We start from the raw sequence: 22028 nt of genomic DNA, 5'->3' as shown, positions 1-22028 counted from the left end.
GAGTCTCTGTGCAGTCTTGCAAAGCTGCTTAACAAAGTTTCCCAAAAGTAATCAGGAGTATCAGTTACCAATCTGTATATTAGGTACTGGGCAAGGACTAATTAATTAACATTTATCATACAGAAATTGTTAAACATTATAAAAGATTCAGTATTTTTAATGTTACCAAACCATAACAAATTGTACACATTTGTACACACACAGAGGCACACAACACCAGCAGAACACACTCAAGCAACACATTCAAGAAAGTGTTTATTATCATAGGTAATAAAAAACCTAGGAAATTATGTTTTCTTTTAAAAGTGATAATGCTGTCTATAAATGTGTCAGAAAATGCGTTGAAGGTCATTTTACCAGAACATTAGAACTATGAAAAAACCCCATTATATTTCTTTTCATAAAGTCCTATATTTCTTAAAATGTATGTTTCTTAGTATGATGCTTCTCTTGTATTCTGTGAGAGTAGATTTTTAAATTAAAGCTATTTTTTTTGGTTAGCTTCTACAAACAAAAAAAATTGTTTCCTCAACATTAGGACTAATATTAGTCTTACTTTCCTGCATTCAGGAATTACTAATTAAAAAGCAAGAATTAACATTATGTTTTTCAATTTATTCCAATTAAAGATTAATCTTTAAGATGACTAAATATATCTAAACAGTTTATGTAACTGAAAAATTAGTTCTAATCCTTTCAAACAGAACAAGGTTAAATCCAATCTGTTCTGTGTTTGGGAAAACTAATTATCCAGATTATCTGTAACTACAATCTCCTGTTGTAAGCAGAAGTAAAACCCTTAAGGATCAGCACATTTTTATACCAAGGACGATACTTTTAAATAGTTGAATGATTATTAAAACCAATACGCAGCAGAAGGTCTTCTCAAAAGCATAAGAAGGATATAAAGTAAAAGTTAATTTGATGGTGAACCAACAACTAATCTGGTAGGTAAAGAGGGAATAATTATACAAATATAATTAAACTAATTTCAGAAAAGCTTGTGAAATTTGTGGCCTGAAAACTTTTAGGAGAGAAAAGTCATAGCATTGCCTCCTCCTGTGGAATGATAACAATGATTTATGAAGCTAAAGTCATTTCTGCTGATTGAGCTCAGCCAAGATTGGTTTCACATGATCAGCTAAGGCACAGCAATGCGTGATGTGTCGTGGCCCCACATGTTTGAACACACTAGGACATGCTCTTCTAGGTGATCCAAAGGATGGGGGTGGGGGGTTAAAAGCTGCTGCTTTGTTTTCCATACATTTTCCCCTCATTAGGATACACTCCCCCTGCAAAGTAAGCCACTTCTGGTGGTCGGGAGCAAAGTCTCATTGTAAATGCACAGCAGGATAGTGGCAAAGCTGAGATTAATTCTCCATAGTTTTATATAGACCTTTCTCACTGTTGATTGCTTGTACTGTTTCAAAGGTGTGTATGTTGCCTTTTTTTATTGCTGGTTACTGACTTTACTCCAGCATATGGTGGTTGGCGCCATGACACAAAGTGAACATTTTATACTAGAATTAAAGTGGATATTTGACAGTTTCTGTCAGAAAGTTCAGAGCAAAGAATTTGTGAGACAAGATTTATTGCATATTTTATATGGGACACATCTGTTTCTTTGCTACGTTTTTGTTTAAATAAAAAAAAGCAATGAAGGTTCTTTAAGAAACAAAGACTGTCAATAAAAAGCATGAGCAGAAAAACTACGTTATTGAGAACGAATTTAATCATTCCGACCTTCTAAAAATGTGCTGCTTGGAAGTATGACAGTCACCTTCTCCTTTTTGTTCAGCCGTATAGACAGGATGGGGCAGGAAAATTTCAAGCCCAAACTGATTCTCAAACACACAGCTACTGATATTTAAGGGTAAATCAAATAAAAATGAAAATAAAATTAGATCTAAGTATTGATATCAGATATTCACATTTACAAATAATGTGAAATATTAAGGTAGATTTTGCCTATTATCATTTTTTTAGCATCCATAACTACATTTTAGTGATGTGAAATGTGCCGGATGAATACTCCTTGTTTTGAAAATCTCTTATAAAACTACAGATCAGGTATACAAGGTATACAGCAAACTTCTCCACATTTATCTGTTAACACCACTGAACCAGAAATATTTTGGCCTCTAAAGTTCGGTGTTTTAGTCTTTATCACACCTGAATCAAAACTGAATTTCGAAAACATCTAGCAGGATCCTGTTTAAGGAAAAAAAAAAATGCATGCTGTATACAAAGGAGAAAAATTCTTTCAATAAAACTCTGAATTTTTAACCAACAACCTTCCTGTTTATAAAGATTCACTATTTAGTATGAAACCCTAAGATTCAGGTTGAGAAATATGAAATGTAAATAGATAGAATTAAACAAGAAAACACAAGTACAAAATAAAGAAATTATATTCCTCAAAAATCACATACGTCTTTATGAAAAAGCATGTGTGTGTTATTTAACTTATACTTAAAGAACATATCAATAGAAAAAACAACTCTGTTGGACTACATACTTTCTACACAAATAGTTATGATAGACTTAAAAATATCACAATCATAAGCTCAATTATTTCCCAAACAAAAATGCAGTAATTTCCTCTACAAAATCACAAATATTTGTCAAATGATTTCATACTACCAATATATTTAATTCTTGTTTTTAACTCAAAGTTCTTCTGCAACTTAGATTTATGCAAAAAAATTTATCTAGCTACTAGGTTGAAAGGCCTGTAATTTGAAACAAAATGTTAAAAAGAGGCAAATTTGGATCTGCAGTATTTCTCCATGCCACAAATAAAATACAGGATACTAACTTTAAAGAAGTAGTTTGTTAGGATTCTTTTAATCAGTGTTTTTACAAGAAACACCAAACTGCATTCAAGTACTAGGCACACATTTTTTCTGAGCTTGCCCTCTTTGTGATAAACACATAGAATATATTTTAAAAAAGTATCTCTAAATTTCCAAATAAAAAATATACTATTCTCCTTATGGGAAAAGGATGACAGGAGAAGTAAAGCATGTGTGACACATTAGTCAGGCCATTTAATTCATTCATAGAGAGCACTCAGATACTACCATGATGAGAGAACAGAGAGCGTTTACAAAAGAAAAAAATCTCATGTTAGCTTAATTTAAGATTGGGAAAATAACAAGAATTATTATTGCATCTACCTGATCTATTTTGAGTTTTTATAGCTTGCTTATATTCTTTTGAACTCTATGCTGGGAGTATTTTTTTCCGCTCACAGTGGATGTAAACATTACATTGTTCATGTAAACATTTACATTGTTCATGTTAATCCTCATGTAAAAGGACAGAAGAGAATATGAGTATTACATAACAGGACGAGGGAATGTGAATGCAGCAGTTAAGCCCATGACTGCAGATTTCTTCTCACTGTACCTCTGGGCCTTTATTATTACCTTGTTTTTTATGAGTGTCCTGGTTTGGCCTAAACCAGGCCGATTTTCCTTTCAGTGATTTTTCCTTTCAGCTAAGTCTCCTCTAAGTAACTGCACTTTCTGAAACTAACTGCATGTTTTTGCAGACAGTGTCTGCTTCCAGGACTGATAACGTTCGAAGTTTGTAGTTATCACTGAGGCACCGGTAGGGATGTTGTGCAGAAAGGCTCTTGCTGTACTTATTCTTGAGAGAAACCAAGGTCACTGCTGAATTCCTTACTGCTTACAACTGAAGAGCCGAAGGGGGGTCGCAGCTGCAGGGGGGAGCAGACAGGGCAGGTGACCAAAAATTGACCAACGAGGGTATTCCATCCCATACACGTCATTCTCAGTATAAAGCGGGGGGATCACGAGGGTCTCGCGCTCTTTCTGCTATGGCCGGTGTCCAAGGAGGACTCCGTCTGTTTTCCTGCTGCCCCCGATCCCGATCCGTGCATCCCTGAATCCAGCTCTCGACCGTCGCTAGGCCCAGCCTGGGCCTTCCCGGAGCCTGCCCTGCAGTGCCGGTGGTGATGTGGCCGACATCGGGGTAGCTCAATCTTGGTTTTGTATATATATTTGTATATATTTGATTATTTCTATTATTGTTATTATACTCTTTTTCATTATTATAGTTTATTAAAACTGTTTTAACTTTCCAACCCAGAAGTCTCTCTCCCTTTTCCCTTTCCCTTTCCCTCTAGGGGGAGGGGGGGGGATAACAGAGAGCATCTGCTGCAGGTTTAATAGCCGGCCCATCTTTAAACCGTGACAGATTTATACAAATATATATACAAAACCAAGACTGAGCTCCCCTGAAGTCAGCCACGTCACCACCAGCACTGCAGGGCAGGCTCCGGGAAGGCCCAGGCTGGGCCTAGCGACGGTCGAGAGCTGGATTCAGGGATGCACGGATCGGGATCGGGGGCAGCAGGAAAACAGACGGAGTCCTCCTTGGACACCGGCCATAGCAGAAAGAGCGCGAGACCCTCGTGATCCCCCCGCTTTATACTGAGAACGACGTGTATGCCAGGGGAGAGCGCGAACGCAGTCCCCCACTACCACAAATTATGCAGTCGAGTTTCCCGCATTTGGGGAAATCGCAGGGGTCAGCACACCCGGAGTGCAGGGGATGAGCCTCGCCCTGGGAAAACCACCCCATTGTGACTGGTCCAGATGCTCCGTGGTTTAGGCCAAACCAGGACAATGAGTTACCTCCTATGTCCTGGAAATGGCTTTTACTCAATAATAATAGTAGGTCCATGCAAAAGGCAGACAGAAGAAGAGGAATATATGATGATCATTTAACTGCAATCCTATAAAATGGAGGCAATCCCAAATGACCTAGTAGTAGAAGAGTTAAATATCGTTGTAGTCATAGTTGAAGTTTTATTTGACTACCATTTTGATTCGATCTTATCTATTAAAAACCGCAAAAACAACTTCTGAGAATGATAATTAACACAAACCATACCAATATCACTTGTATCTCAGTTCAGTCTGCTGTAATAACCCAGTCATAATGAGTGTAATTCCTCTTCATTTTTTTCTCTATTAGAACAAGAAAGTATTGAATGGACTTAAAAAATCATGTTCAGGGTAAAAGTAATAGTATACTTTGGAATTTGATGCATCTGCCTCTATTATGGCAGAATATTCTTTCCATCAAATATTTAATAGGACAACTTATTTTACAACATTTTTGGAATGTTATAAAATCACAGAATCACAGAATGTTAGGGATTGGAAGGGACCTCGAAAGATCATCTAGTCCAATCCCCCTGCTGGAGCAGGATTGCCTAGACCATATCACACAGGAACGCGTCCAGGCGGGTTTTGAATGTCTCCAGAGAAGGAGACTCCACAACCTCTCTGGGCAGCCTGTTCCAGTGATCAGTTACCCTCACCGTAAAGAAGTTTTTCCTCATATTTATGTGGAACCTCCTGTGTTCCAGCTTGCACCTGTTGCCCCTTGTTCTGTCAATGGATGTCACTGAGAAAAGCCTGGCTCCATCCTCATGACATTTGCCCTTTATGTATTTATAAACATTAATGAGGTCACCCCTCAGTCTCCTCTTCTCTAAGCTAAAGAGACCCAGCTCCCTCAGCCTCTCCTCATAAGGGAGATGTTCCACTCCCTTAATCATCTTCGTGGCTCTGCGCTGGACTCTCTCTAGCAGTTCCCTGTCCTTCTTGAACTGAGGGGCCCAGAACTGGACACAATACTCCAGATGCGGCCTCACCAGGGCAGAGTAGAGGGGGAGGAGAACCTCTCTCGACCTGCTGACCACACCCCTTCTAATCCACCCCAGGATGCCATTGGCCTTCTTGGCCACAAGGGCACACTGCTGGCTCATGGTCATCCTGTTGTCCACTAGGACCCCCACGTCCCTTTCCCCTACGCTGGTCTCCAACAGCTCTGCCCCCAACTTGTACTGGTACATGGGGTTGTTCTTGCCCAGATGCAGGACTCTACACTTGCCCTTGTTATATTTCATTAGATTTCTCCCCGCCCAACTCTCCAGCCTCTCCAGGTCCCTCTGAATGGCTGCGCAGCCTTCCGGCGCATCAGCCACTCCTCCCAGTTTTGTGTCATCAGCGAACTTGCTGACAGTGCACTCTAATCCCTCATCCAAGTCATTAATGAATATATTGAATAGTACTGGTCCCAGAACCGACCCTTGCGGGACTCCGCTAGACACAGACCTCCAACTGGACTCTGTCCCATTGACCACCACTCTCTGGCTTCTTTCCTTCAGCCAGTTCACAATCCACCTCACTACCCGATCATCCAGACCACACTTCCCCAGTTTAGCTGCGAGGATGCTGTGGGAGACCGTGTCAAACGCTTTACTGAAATCAAGATAGACCACATCCACAGCTTTACCATCATCTATCCACCGGGTAACATCCTCATAAAAGGCTATCAAGTTGGTTAAGCATGACTTCCCCTTGGTGAAGCCATGCTGAGTGCCCCTAATGATCCCCCTATCCTTGATGTGCCTAGAGACAGCACCAAGAACAAGTTGTTCCATCACCTTTCCGGGGATGGAGGTGAGGCTGACCGGTCTATAGTTACCCGGGTCCTCCTTCTTGCCCTTTTTGAAGACTGGAGTGACATTCGCTTTCCTCCAGTCCTCAGGCACCTCTCCCGTTGCCCACGACTTAGCAAAGATGATGGAGAGTGGCCTAGCAATGACTTCCGCCAGCTCCCTCAGCACCCGCGGGTGCATCCCATCAGGGCCCATGGATTTATGGACGTCCAGGTTGCTTAATTGGTCCCTGACCCAGCCCTCATCAACCAAGACAGATTCCTCCTCTATCCTGACTTCTTCTGAGGCCTCAGGGGTCCGGGGCTCCTCAGGACAGCCTCCAGCAGTATAGACAGAGGCAAAGAAGGCATTCAGTAACTCCGCCTTCTTTTTATCCTCTGTCTCCAGGACCCCCACCTCATTCATCAGTGGGCCTACATTGCCTCTAGTGTTGCCTTTACCTGCAATGTATTTGAAGAAGCCCTTTCTGTTGTCCTTGACCTCTCTTGCAAGGTTTAATTCCAAGGAGGCCTTAGCTTTCCTAGTTGCCTCCCTACATCCTCTGACAACAGACTTATATTCCTCCCAAGTGGCCAGCCCCTCCTTCCACGATCTGTACACCCTCTTCTTCCACTTGAGTTTGCCCAGCAGTTCCCTGTTCAACCATGCAGGTCTCCTGGTACCCTTCCTTGACTTCCTACCTGTTGGGATGCTCTGATCTTGAGCTTGGAAGAAGCAGTCCTTGAATGCTAACCAACTATCTTGGGCCCCCTTACCTTCTAGTACCCTGTCCCATGGGATTTCCCCTAGCAATTGCTTGAAAAGGCCAAAGTTGGCCCTCCTGAAGTCCAGGGTTGTGATTCTGCTAGCTATTCTGTTCCTGCCACATGAGATCCTGAACTCTACCATCTCATGGTCACTACAACCAAGGCTGCCCTCAACCTTCACCTCTTCTAATACACACAGGGGTTCTAATAACCACACCCCTTCTAATACACCCCAGGATGCCATTGGCCTTCTTGGCCACAAGGGCACATTGCTGGCTCATGTCATCCTGCTGTCCACTAGGACCCCCAGGTCTCTTTCTCCTACGCTGCTCTCCAATAGGTGAAGTATGGTTTGTTCACTCCAACAGGTGAAGTATGTTATGAAATGTTTGGAAGTATTTTTTTAAAATTGAAAAGAAATTTTAAATCTTCAGACAATTTACTTCATTCACATCAAAACTCAACCAATATCAAATTACATTAAAATGAAAAATGACTGGCTTATAACAGGCAGGAAAGTCAAAGTTCCCCTACCATTATTTCAAACAGAAATGTAGAGTCAGCTCTCCTGATTGAGCTTGGGGATTCTCTGTCCTAGGAACTGCCCAATTACATGTAAGCAAAGAATTCCTGATGTGGAAAGCTTAAATAATCTTAAACATAAATATGCCTTATCCAGCTCCTGTTCCGCTCTAAGTCAATGCTGGGTCAGGCCCTTTGTGCAAAACTCAAGGTAAGGAAACATATTATAAACATTTCCTGATTAACTGTACCGATAACTCTATAGATAATCAAAGCAAATACATTTTACAGAGCAGTTTTTCCTTTTAGCATTATATTCTTTAACGTTGAAAGTTTTCTGCTTGGCCACAGAAGCTACACCGTTGTGTCTAGGCAGGTGTCCCTGCCTGTCCTAGGCACTAGGACCCTCCCTGATACCACATTCCATTCCAGAGATGGCAACACTTTGTGGAGGGAATTTTCAGATTGTAAGGCATTCTAAAGATGAAAGACTTCATACACATGCATTTTACAAATAGTTATATCCTAAAATATGCTATACAGTAGATGAAAAGAGGTCCTTTTAGAAATATTTTTTAGACACTTTCAAAATAGCTGACTTGGGACACAGTTTAGAAAGCTGAAATATCGTGATGCTAAAAAGTTTGGATTGATTTACATGCCATGAAAGAAGTACTGTTCCAATCAATTCCATACGTACATCTCTTAAGAGAAAAAAAACCTACTGATTTTTCCACCTCTGTTAAGGTGTTCACAAAGCAGCACTGTAAGGGCTCTTCGCAGGACAGAGGTACATTTTTAAATATCTTGCCCTGGCATCTGAAGTATTTAGGCACAAAGATATCACAGAAGTTGCAGGAGAGGTTGAATGATGACCTGAAATCAGACTTTTCTTACATTTAGAAGTCTGTCTTTTATCACAGCTGTAATTGTACAACACAATATCATCCATATGTTTTTACTCTGTCATTCTCCAATTTTGAGAGTTTAGCAGCAACCTGGTGCTTTGTATTTTAACTAGCTTCAAATTTCTGAGAATTGCCCTATGAACATTGTGATTGTTATTTTTGTTTTCAAAACAAATGGTCCTGCTACATCGTGTTCAACAAGTTTGGGTGTCAAAGAAGCTTCCTTCTGATGGCTATTTGCTGTCTGGCCTACAGATTTTACCTGTTATCATTGCTTAAAAAAAGAAAACACAGTTTACACCATAACAGAACCTAATCCAGACAGCTCCAATTTCCTGCTGACATTTTCAGCGTCTAGTATTTTTATTAATCGTGCTGGAAAGCATTAAAACAGGATACTCGCGTTTCCACAGGCACAAAACATGATTGAGAAAAACGATCAACATACTAGAAGTACGAAAGTCCATGGAGAAATTCTACACAAATGCATATCAGATTAAGCATGTTATTGTCATAATCCGTTTGTATTGTGGTAGCAGTGAAGGATATTTCCAAGTTTAATCCAAAAACTATGGTGTGAAATTAGAGAGTCCAGGGGACAAACATAAGATGAGAGTGACCAATGTGATGGCAGGTATTAAAGTCTTTTGAGAGCAAGTGTGTTTGTGCATTAATCTCTTCTTTCCAATCCTTTCCAATTCTTGACTCTGCTCTTTCCTTGCAGTAATATCTTCCATATATGTAAGTACTTGCTCATAGGATATATAATCTAAAGCAATTATGATTTCCTGCCAAGGAAAGCTCTGACAGGGATTTAAGTTCTATTAGTTCACTGACTTTGAATCAGCACAAACAGAGTAAGACAGGGATGTAAATAGCAGAGCAAATCCAGATAAACTGCATGCTAGTGGTGTTGACTACAGTACAGTGAATAACAACACAAGAAGATGAGTAGATAAATAGCAAATCATGCAGGAAATTCATAAGAATACAGTAAAGAAGAAAGCAGCTGGACTAAAAGAATAGCCTAATAGGATCCCTGTGAAAACCAACATATATAATGTACAGTTCTATTTATCTATAAGCCTGTGATATAGGCACTGGAAGAAATCCAGTGGAATTGAACGGAAAATAAGGGTTTCAATGAGAATTTAAAGAGAATGTTAGACTCCAGACATCTGATAGGGGTTATACAAGAGGCACCAGCAGTTCTAGGTACAGATTTTATAACTATCATATACATCACAATTTTTTGTATTAAATCAAAGGTATCGACACTAACACTCATTATGTCACTCGGTTGCTATTGATAGGAAATCCTTCTCTATCATGAAATGCCAGTGACTTTGCAGCAGCCATGGTAATTCAGTACAACACAATCAAATTGAAAAGAAGCTAGAAGGAACTGTTGTCTCTAAGAGGTTCTTCCTTTGTCTTCTAAGAGAGGATGACATTGCATTTTTAACTACAAGTCCTTCTAGATTTCATTTATATTACACATTCTAAGGGAGTGTAACCCTCCAATTTTTATAGTAAGTCACGATATAGTGGAACTGATTATAGGAACTTCATATATCTGGAATTTGAAATATCTGTCTCAAAAATAATCAATTGAAAGTTTCCTGAAAAGTCATAGTTTTAATTAACATCAATTTTCAGGACTTTGATGCTGGTAATTCTTCTGGTAGGGTAGGAGGAAACACTCATTTTAGAGCAGATTCTCGTTCTTTGAATCAGCTCACTGTCAATATTGCATTAGTTAGGGGCATATGGATGCAATCACATTCCAGGACACCTTATTTGGTGTCTTACGGACTGAGGTTATTGTCTAACTACACAATCTCTGAGTACCACAGCAATAAGGTTCTGTGCTTTGCAGGCTCATGCCAATTTATGTAAATCACTCTTTCATCTGTTTAAATACAATGCTCTTTGAGTGATGAAAACAGTTATGACTGTCACAAACAGTTTGAAAGATTAAAGTAATTCTGCTGCTGGCATATAAAACAGTGTTCCACATCTAAACACAAACTTTGCCTGGTCAGTAATGTCATTGCTGGGAAGGATAAAAAGTTTTAAGCAAACATTATCACTGCAAGGCAGTATGACATATTTTTCATGTTTGACACTGGACATAAATATCCTCCCACACTGTTTAATGCGAGAACTGCATATGTGTGGCAGAGATAATAAAACATCTCAGTGAAAACAAATGAAGGGAAAAAAAGAGTTATGATAAGTAGAACAGAAAACAAAGCTTTGAAGTTAAAAGTCTTCATATTTGTAGAGTTTATTCATAAAAGGAAGAATCAGTATTTGATATGCAGACTGGAGAGTCACAGAATCTTCAAGAGAGTCTGATGTCCTGTAGAACTGGTTATCTTTACAGAGATGTTGTTTGGTTGTGAGAAGCAGCTTCATAATTGCAGGTAACAGAAAATCAGGACAACTGTAAGATCCTTGTAAATTCTTTTGCTCTTCTGCTGTTCTTTACACATCATACTTTAAAAGGCAGCTGTTACTGAAATACAGTGCTCTTAAAAATTATTCTTTATTTTCTTTCTTCACTTATTCACTTATTAATATTTGTCAGTTCAAGAGCTTGACAAATAGAATGGAACACAAGTACCATAATCCGATATGTAGATTAAGGTAGAGGAGTACAACACTAGTGGGAAGACAAGTATGTGACTTAGTTTCACATGCAGTTTTAGAATGTTTTTCTTTCTGTTAACAGTCTTCTTGGGAGAAAAGTTGTATTTTTTTTGTAGAGAAGCAAGAATTTTAAGTATTTCTCAGGTGTTTCTGATATTTTGGGAAGTCATGACAGGCAAGCTCTACCAAACTGCGATGAATAAGGACTTAAAACGTAAACTCTATATCTGTTTTAAAAACAAAAATATAATGTTGTTAGACTATTAAAGGAAATAAGTGTCAATGTAAATTTCTTCCTAATCTTTGACTGTATTAAAATTTATAAAGGTATGTCCTGTTGACAGGAAGAGAGAAATAAAAAGTATTATTGTATTGTGAAAACGGTACTGATAATAGTGTCTTAGAGTATTCTTGACTTCTGATTCACTACTACTAAATGATGTTACCATCCTGCTTTATACTTCATAGACTGCTTTGATCGAAAAGCAGTAGAGTTTGAGGGGAAAGGCTTCTTTTGCTGTAATATAAGAAATTATATTATTATCCTCCTACACTCGAAATACTTATGGGGCTATAAACTAAGAAAGGAAGGTTGCTTTCCCTGGGTTAATAAAACAGGTGCTAGTAGATGAAGAGAACAGATCACCAGGTGTGAGCACCTACAGCACAAGAACAACACTTAAGGAATATTTATATACCCAGGAACAAGTAGGAAATAATCAACAAGAAACTGGAAGTCTGCCAGCTGAAATACACTACAGCAGGGTTAAAGAAGTTAGTGGCATAAATTTCTTATATGAAAGCTATTATAAGATGGTATTTTATGTATTGTTGAGGAAGAAAATGGAAGAAAGTAAAGTTGGGTGAAAATAAATTTAAGATGGTAACAAGTAATGTGATAATAAAATTATTTGAGTAGGGATATTATGAATGAAAACCAATAATAATAAAAATATCTTCCTGGATGCTAGCTTGAAATTGAGATCTAAATGATTTATGGTTTCAATTATTTAGTTAAAAAATGTCAAATACACTTAACAAGGGTTCACTTAGAACTCTGTGATCTAAAAACCAGTGATTCCAAATAAAGAATCAGTATTTCATCTTCTTACTGCTGAACAAATTTGTAAGAAAATACCGAATCGCAGTATCCAATAAGAATTTATTACTTAAACCGAAGAAATTATTTTTCTGGAAATAAAGTTATGAAGGTACAACTGATCAAAAGGCATGGAGGCATGCATGAGAAAATAAGTAACAATTCTTTATGTAGCTGCAATAATCTAGATCAAACAATTAATGTGAAATTGCTTCACACATTTGAAAAGGCCAGGAGCTAGCTCTCTGCCTTTTTAGGGAGCCTGGTGTGTTATGGAATTATGCAAGTCCCCCTGTTTATCCTCCCTATTCTCATGTCAGAGAGCGTAACAGTTTTGACCAGAGTTTCTGGCCAGTACACTTGGATGATGTTTTTTCATAACATTTCGTAATTTCTTGGTATAATCCCCCCTAAGAATAATATAAAACAGAAAGTAGTTAACATACAAGAGAAGGGGGCTAGCCTTTGTAGAATTTATTTCTTATTTTTTTTCCCACTGGACTACCTCAACAATCCTCTATTGTACATTCCAACAGGCAAACGAGGAAATGTGGATCAAAGCTCCTGTTCTGCACCAGAAATACATTAAAAAGTGCAATAGACTGGATGCATGCCCAGGTAGCTACTGCAGCCTGGCTAAAATTATTAAGAAGAAATCCCTTAGCAGTAAAAATTAGATTTACTGACATTTTCCGTGTGGTTGCTAACCTTGTCTGAAAAATGCACTACCTCCTGACATAACGCTCCAGTGACTAGCTTGGTCTGTGACTCTAGTTTTCTATTGTACAGTCTTATGACTGCACAGTGTTGATCTTCTATGTAGTATAAGACATATTATAGTTGTAGCAAAGCAATGAACTTATTCAATGTTTCCTAAGTGCTAGGCTAGAATTCTAAACACAGGACAATTTCTTTTACTATGGGATTAATCTCAACAGATCTACTGTATTTGACAAATCCATCCCTCTCCATCTTGCTTGTTACCCTGGACACTTCAGTGTATCATATGCCTTTCCTAAATAGCTTTGCTTTCCACTATTAATGATTTTCAAAAACTGTTCTGTCTTGACATCAACTACTTGCTTCCCAGACTCTGCTGTAAACTAAATGAATTCCTTTAATAGCAAAGTCTTCATCATCAAGATGCTTTATTCTTAGAGAAATGAAGAGTGGCAGCTATGATCTTCCTTGGCTAACTGCTATGAAGCATAAAGACTTTTTGATTTGCACATTCCAGTATATGAGGGAGGAAATCGAGCCCAGATTAAAGTTTTTACATACTTTCTGACCTGGAACCAATGAAGGGGAATTTGGGACCAGATTTTGCAAGATCCTGCATGAGTCTGTGTTATGTACTTCTACATTTATTAAAATGGACAAGCAATATGAAATAGTCAAGTGGCAAAATAAGAAAAATTTTATTAAGGCTAGTTGCCTTACTCTCGTATGTCATTTACTTTCTGGTTTGTATTATTCTTGAGAGAATGCACAAGGAGAATAAAAAATGTCACGAAAAACTAAACACCAGTGGCTACTGGCCAGCATCCATTCCAGTGAGCTTCATAGCTGCAGTAACCAAACTCTTTCTTTTCTTCTTTTCAAAACAGAGTATTGTGCATCTTCCTCATATTCATCTAACTATTCTGCTTTTTTTTGTGAGATAGCCTCGTATCAAAAGAGGAGTTTTCGTCTAAGCAATTCTGAGCAAGAATTTCATAAATTAAGGAGCATTCCAAACCAACCATTAATTTCACGATTTCAAAGTTCTTTTTGCATATCATGGCAATTTAAATGGAAAATATTATGAACATGTTTCTTAAAAAAAACATACAGTAATTCCACTGGAAATACAGTAAGTGTATATTTATAGTAATTCTTAGGTTTCCATATTATAGTAAAACTAATATAATTTGTTGCATATAATATAAATAAATCTACTAAAGATTATTTCCACTTTGAGAATAATCTAAGCCCTTTTCAACAAGCATGGGCATATCAAATACAGCTAATGTAGTATTAACACAGTTTACACATGACGTCTTTCATGTGGGAATCGCAAAGTACTTGACAAAGATTATCTTTCACTACATAAAATAGCAAGAATCGTTATTTAACATTCTGTGTACCAGAAAAGTGAAGTGCTCTCTGAAAAAGACATTAACCAACTATTCTAGCATCACATGTCAAGTAGCTAAACTGGGAATAGAACCTAAAGGTTCTGGCGCCTAACTCCCTGTTGAAGGCACTAGGCTACGTTACATCCAGTTATACAAAACAGCACTGACATCAGCAGAAGTACAGTTTATCCCCTCTAGCATTTTAGAATGTCAGTCTCCATAACACTCTCAGTGTTTTTTATTACAACACAGCAAGCATTAGATTTAATTGGTATTAATTGTAATTAGGAAATGTAAACAGTTCAGTTTAAGCAAATCAATATGGTTTTTTTCTTACAGTATTTCCAACTTAACATTGACTAGAAATGATGGGAAATTATGCCTGTGAGAAAAACCTGAATATATATGAGTTCCAGCCCTACTTTCAAGCCAGAAGTTTCAGAAAAGCATCTGAGCTTTGGATACTTGCTGTGAGCTGGCAGAAAGATAACAGACATTTTTTTCTTACATTTGCTTAAACCAGCCACAACTGTTTTTTAAACAAACAAAACTGAAAGCAGATGCTTAACGGATGCTCAGTATTATCAGTTAACTCCTAATTTCAGAGAAGCAGCTGAGTTTCCAGACACTTATCTAAACTGAACCTCTGAGCTTGACATTTGTCCCATGTCTATTTCAGTACCATAAATCAAGATGGATTTCTGTGTTATTTTTACCTATCATCTTCAGTGTAGAATTTTATAGGATTTCCATTTTAATGCCACAGAAAGTACCACCCACCAGTTACAAAGATTCAAATCAATCAAGTGACTGAAGGAGAAATCGGGTCAATAATTATAGGATCTGACAACCTACTTACAACTGATCTCAGAAAAAGGTAGATGAAACAGAAATAACAAAAGATGAGCAGTTAACTTAGACAAAATTAAATGTGTATGATTAGATACCACAAAATATTATAAAGCAAAAGGAGAACAAGATAATGTAAGAAAAAAGTGGACAAGTAAGTAATTCATGTTTTTGCTCTTTCTAGAATACAAAAAACCTGAAACACTAAAAAGTGCCCAATAAATTTAATAAATTATATAAAGAACTCATTGTCCCAGGACACTGTGCAGGAGCGCATCCTCTCTTTTTTTTTTTAAATATATACATTATTCACAAACATTAGGATAAAATTTTCTGTTACACTGACAAAGATAAATATATCTCAATTTCTACATCCATAGGCATAAACAGGGCAAATGCTTGGAGGAATATGTTTTTCTATTTGAAATGGTAATGCACAATTAAATTGGAATTTTGTCTAAAAGCAGAACTCATCTTCCAAGATCAACTGGGTATTTTTACCATATTCCACTCATCAGAAGTAGGGTAGCTCAGATTTGCAGGAGGAACCAGGTACTGTGTTGCCTTTATTTTTTTGGGACTGTGGTGATACACGTTTGCTATTCCTTCCGCTGGTTTTAGCTGGGATGGAGTTAACTTTTTTCATAGCGGCTTGTATTATGCTGTGTATTGGATTTGTGACCAAAACAGTGTTGGTAACAGACCCATGTTGTAGCTGTTGCTGAACAGTGCTTACACAGCATCAAGACCTTCTCTGTTTCTAACACTGACCCCCAGAAAGCAGGCTGGGGGTGCACAAGAAGTTGGCAGGGCCATAACTGGGACAGCTGACCGAATTCACCAAAGGGATAACCCATACCATGTGACATTGTGCTCAGCAATGAAACGGGGGAAAGAAGGAGGAATGAGGCGAAGTTCAGAGTTATGGTGTTTGCCTTCCCAAGTAGTGGTTATGTGTGATGAAAACCTGCTTTCCTGGACATGGCTGAACACCTGCCTAACTGATGGGAACTAGTGAATGAATTCATTATTTTGCTTTGCTTGTGCACACAGCTTTTACTTTCCCTGTTAAATTGTCTTTATCTCAACCCATGAGTTTTCTCTTTTACCCTGCTGACCCTCCTTCCCATCTCACCGAGGAGGAGTGAGCGAGCAGCTGTGTGGTGCTTAGCTGTCTACCAGACTAACTACAACAGTCCTCAAGAGATCCAGGGCGTAATAAGAATTACAGAAATCTGTGATATGATCATGGAAGACACCATTTGGTGAGGGTCTTGGCAAGACCTGGGCAAAATTGAATTATGGTCAGATCTGTATCTGAGTCCATCATTTTGACTGCTCTGCTCTGATGCATTTCTGGGCAGTAATGAGGAAAGAATATAGACTTCATTTCTGAGCTGGTCTAACAGGGTAATTCAAACAGTACACTGAATCAATCTATACAAGGTACATTTACACTGAGCTGCTACAATACTTCAGCAAGCAAGATCAAGAAGCATGCTGGAGATCATAACAATTCTCTAGAAATATATATAGTACTACTGTCTCAATCTTGATGTTATTGTTAAACTGCAAACGAAAATTTCCAATTAAATAAGTTGGAAAGACAATACAACTGTCCTGCAGTGACATAAAGATTTCCATTATATTTTTTTTTTGTTTCACAAGTTCTGTGGCAAGAAATTTGCAGCTTTAATACTGTCCAAATACACTTGCAACTAAGTGAAAAAATATATCAAATAAATATATCCATTGAGCTCCATGGCCTGGGAGAAGGGTGAAGAAGAATATATAGTTTATTTAACAGTACAATTTAACAGGGACTGCTACTTTTAAAACACCCTGTTTTCACTTATCAAAGTATTCAATAAGATAGCCTCATGAAATAAAGTTATTAAAAAGACATTAGGACAATCTTTATAAAAAGGATTAAGCTAATTCATAAATTATTACAACAATCTGAATGATCACTAATAGTAAGTAAACATTCTGCCTGGATTAGTAGATTCAGATAGTTCATGTGACTTCTCAAACAGTAAATTGTTAAACTATTTGCGATTTCTATGAGAAATACTAGCCGTTTGGTAATATTTAATTCTTAACAATTCTTAATATAGTCATCAGAAATGCAGCACTCACTCTGTTTACCTAAACAGTCTGTACTCTTACAACCGGGGCGGGGGGGGCGGGGAAATCTATTCCCTTATCTATTCTGCACAGCTCCAGAGACAATAGTGCTGGCAGAAGCAGGTGACTGGGAACACACAGGCTGGGAAACAGGAGAGAGCGGGACTGTTCTTTTCAACAACAACCACCTGTGTTTACATTGCATTGAACCTATGATCAAATTGTATCTTGGATCTCACCTCTGTTGTCTCCAGACTCTACTCTGGTAAATCACTTCCTTATGCCTATTTCTGTCTCACACAAGACAAAATCTTTAAATCTGAATTAGTCAGTTCATAAGCCCACACTGATAAAAGATGTCATTACTTCATGTATATATGTGGACTTTCACTAGAAGGGTATTTTTTCATTCCAGTCTTTATAAACTTGAAGCTTTATATTCCCTCTGATAAATTTGGTCTATGATGAATATCTTTTTCATTTTGCCTACAAATAATGATAAAGAACAAAGCAGAAAATAATCAATAGGAAATGGGTGAGATCACGGGAACAATTATCTCTGACAAGTGATGTCCAAGATCTGCATAACCATTATTCTTAACATATATTAGGCACATTAGGAACATAATACATAACAGATAGTAGGAATTTACAGAGGCAACAGATATTTAATGCAGCTTACATTATGTATAACTTCGTAAACCACTACACTATTTGTCAAGAATTTTTTTTTCAAATGTGATTACCTTTCTGGAAGAATTCCTCTAATTTCTCCTTGAAGGGCTGGAGATGCTCTTCAGAAGACTCTCTGCAAACTAACTTCATCTGCTTTTCAGAGGCTACAAAAAGAAGTTGAGAGACATTTGTGACAGAATTCGTCTACCAGAAGTAGATGTCAACATTGTAGCAGACTACATCTAAATCAGTCACCCAGATTTACATTAGAGGAAATGGAAATAAATAAGCACTAAGGAATATAGCAATTACATTAAAATAAAAAATACCAACACTAGTCTAGCATACCAAATAGAAAATTCTATACGTGTTTAAAGAGTGGAATTTGTCTGTAGTAATGACTTTGTCCTAAAACTCCAGCTGTGTGCTGAGACTTGCCACTAACACAGCCTGCCTCACATACAAATTCTAGATGGTATTTAAAGCTCTAAACTTTGTTTCTGTGATGAGTGGAGGATGCCTTGTATCTGGACTGTTTTTAATCAGTCAGTGCCAGGCATCCTATACTCAACCATTTTTCCTAACACAGATGCAGGAATTCAGATTTTCTTAAGTGTGCAAATTCCAGGCCATGGTATGAAATAGTAGAAGTCTGCAAGAAAGTTAACTTACATCTAACTCCAATTTGTTTACTATTCTATCTACCTGTTATTTTAAGACATGATGCCATGCCAATTTCTAAAAACTCCAGGTTATTCGCCAATGAATTTTAACATTCCTAGAACTTCTAATAAACTTTGTAGATTCCAGCATTCCATATTAAAGATAAAATGAGTGTTAGAAATCAAAATGCAATTACCTTCCATTTAGCAACTGAATTTATGAACTACTATAAGATTTTTTTTTTCCACAACTCTTCATTCCTAAGAAGCTAAATTTAGATGGAAATTTATTTTGGAGTTAAACCCAAGAGTTACAGTTTGGCTGCATGAAACATATTCACACCATATTGCTACCACCATTATATAACTCAACTTATTGCAGCAAAAATTAATACAAAACTGTGGAAACAGAAGTTGTGAATTTGTAATTAAAATATCATGTTATTTTAAGCTTGCAGTGCAGTGAAAAAAGTCAATGGAAGGTTGAAAACAGATGTATACATTTTATTGTACAACTAGTAGTGTGCCTATAATACTCTCGGATCACCAGGACTTACTAAAAAAGACAGTTTTTCAATTAATTGAGATCAGGAATACCTTTGGACAGTTGCTGTTACAGAAAAAATGCTGAAAAGATACCTGTTCCCACCTAAGTGTGTATTTTAATTTAGCATCCCTCCACAACTCAAGTAGGTTGTGGACTATGACATTATTGGGGAGCTCCAGAGCTTATGTAAAATGACCTGGGCTACAGTCTAAGTTTATCTTTAATCTCTAGTCTTGCAACCTGTAGCATAAGACAGACCTTTGAAACTGTTCAGAGTAAAGTTAATGGATATTTGTTTGTATGCCAGATAGTAGGCAGAATGGAGTGTTAATTCAAACATAACAGATTGGGAAAGAAAGTCTTTGAACTTTCCATGACTGTTATCATACACTGAATAAAATTTATGTATACTTAACATTTATGCTTGTAGAATTAGAACAAGATTTCTACAATTATTCAGGCAAATTGTAATACTTTACTTTGGAAGAAGACAGACACATTAGAATTGTATAGGGGAAAAAATCTAGCAAAATAACTGAGACAGTGTTGATAAGTTTCTGACTGGAAGTTTGAACAAAGTAGCAGCTACAAGTTTGTGTTTTTTTCTTTGTGCTTAAAAAAAATCTACAGAAAATTATGTAAGGTGATATTTAGAAATTATTTTAGATAAATATAAAGTGACAAAAGTGTAAAAGTATTAGTATACATGTTCAGGCATTTGGTACACAGTGACTATAGAATGCACATGATTAGTACAATCATGTAAGGTTGCAATGATTGCAAGCCAATAATTATATTTTATAATAATCTTATAGAAATAAATTTGTATAAATATATGCAGAAGTAGATTTCTATGAATATCTATTCTAATAATAAGCTTGCAGCTACAGTAGTATCTAAACACACTCTAACTTACTCCAGAAAGGTGTTTTCCCAAACATCTGGTGTTGCTAATGCATTGTCTGGAGTATTGAAAGCTTCCTAGATGCTTCGTACAAGCTTTAATAACACAAGATTTGGAAAGGTTACTCAGATATATCCCATGTAAATATTTAAACGACCAAGACTAGGATGAATTATTTCTAAATTAAAAATAAAGCACATATATAACCCCTGCAATCATTTTTTTTTTAATAAAGACAACTAACATTAACCTTAATCAGATGACAAAAGCTACAGGAAAATATGGACAAGAAGAAGTACCAGCATACAGAGAAAAACCTGATTTGGGCAGTGAATTCTTAAGAAGAATCCCAATACCCTTAACAAGAAGCTAAACATTTGGCATGAGGGGAGAGGAAGAGTAAGAAGAAAGGCACAGAAAAGAAGAGCAAATCACAGAATCAGTCAGGTTGGAAGAGACCTCTGCGATCATCGAGTCCAACCACAGAATGACAGAATCAATCAGGTTGGAAGAAATGAGACAGATGACAGAATAAATGAATTGGGGTGCTGATTAAAAGTTCGAGACGAGATGAAATGAGATGACACACAAGTTTGCATTGCTTAAGTCATCTTGAAACAATGAAACTGAAAGAGACAAAAGATGTCAAGTAAATCCTGGCAGACTCCAAGAATTTACATTATTGGAAAGCCTTAAAAAGAGACTTTTGGACGATTCTCTCTGCTGATGATATTTATCTAGATGATATTCATCTAAAACTAAAATCTATCAGTTTACTTCCTGAAGTTCTTTGAGATAACTGCCAAAGTAGACTGAAGGGCTATGAGAAAGTTTTAGCTTTGAGCTAAAGGAATCAAAGAGAAGGGTGATGAAGTGAAAATCTGCTAATCACAAAAGCAATGTATTTGCCCAATACTGCTTAATCCTCCTTTAATTGACTCTGAATTTAGGTTATACTTCACTCAATAACCTATACTTTTGGTCTACAAACAAACATAAAAGTATCTGGGCAACTGAATGTCAACTAATTCTGTTTAAAGTCAACTGCACTGAAATATTTGAATAAAACTTGAATTTATTTACTTGCTAACATTAAAAATAAGACATATCACATAGGTACGGAGTCACTGGCTGAAGGCAGTCATGAACTTCAGCTGGAACTGCAGTCTCAAAAATTTTGTATTCCTGCTGATATATCTCCAGTCTCAGTCTTCCCTTCAATAATGAAATGTCCTATGCAGAATAACGATTCCTTGCCCAATACCTATAAGAAAATGATGGCTAGGACCACCAACCAGATTTATCTTTTAGCCTAAAATTTATCTTTTAGGCTGTTACTTTGTAACATCATCAAATCTGCCTGGGGACAGATATGGCAAAGAACAGTCGAAATGTGTTCAAAGGAATCACAAATCAGATACAAATAAAGACACACATGGAAGAGGAAAAAGATTTTCATGACAGGGTTAAACCAAAGGTTTTGATTAAAATGGCAGTTGTAATTCTACATATTGAAGTCAGCTGGTCTTTGTCAACCTAGATTTGTACTATTGGTGAAAGGCTACCATACAACTCTACGACCTGCCCCAGTTCTATACAACATAATATAGACGTTTCAGGTAACTAACATTAATTGAATTTCCTGTTATATAAGTTCTTTTTTTTTCTTTGTTTACTCAAATATTTACTTGAAATATATTGTTTAAAAAATATAA

The 22028-nt window shown here is 37.2% G+C and overlaps 1 protein-coding gene and 1 pseudogene across 1 annotated transcript in view; both read right to left on the bottom strand.

Moving 5' to 3' along the window:
* FMN1 (formin 1) overlaps positions 1-22028 on the bottom strand; it is a 153880-nt gene that overhangs the window by 31401 nt on the left and 100451 nt on the right. Inside the window, exon 14 of the mRNA XM_068397364.1 lies at positions 18272-18364. Within this exon, the coding sequence (XP_068253465.1) occupies positions 18272-18364 (93 nt within the window). The remainder of the gene's footprint in view (positions 1-18271; positions 18365-22028) is intronic.
* LOC137663269 (U1 spliceosomal RNA) lies at positions 4480-4659 on the bottom strand (annotated as a pseudogene).

The sequence above is a fragment of the Nyctibius grandis genome, chromosome 4 (assembly GCF_013368605.1).
Source record: "Nyctibius grandis isolate bNycGra1 chromosome 4, bNycGra1.pri, whole genome shotgun sequence".
Classification (NCBI taxonomy): domain Eukaryota; kingdom Metazoa; phylum Chordata; class Aves; order Nyctibiiformes; family Nyctibiidae; genus Nyctibius; species Nyctibius grandis.
The sequence above is the reverse complement of the archived record's forward strand: the minus strand, read 5'-3'. Positions and strand labels throughout refer to the sequence as shown.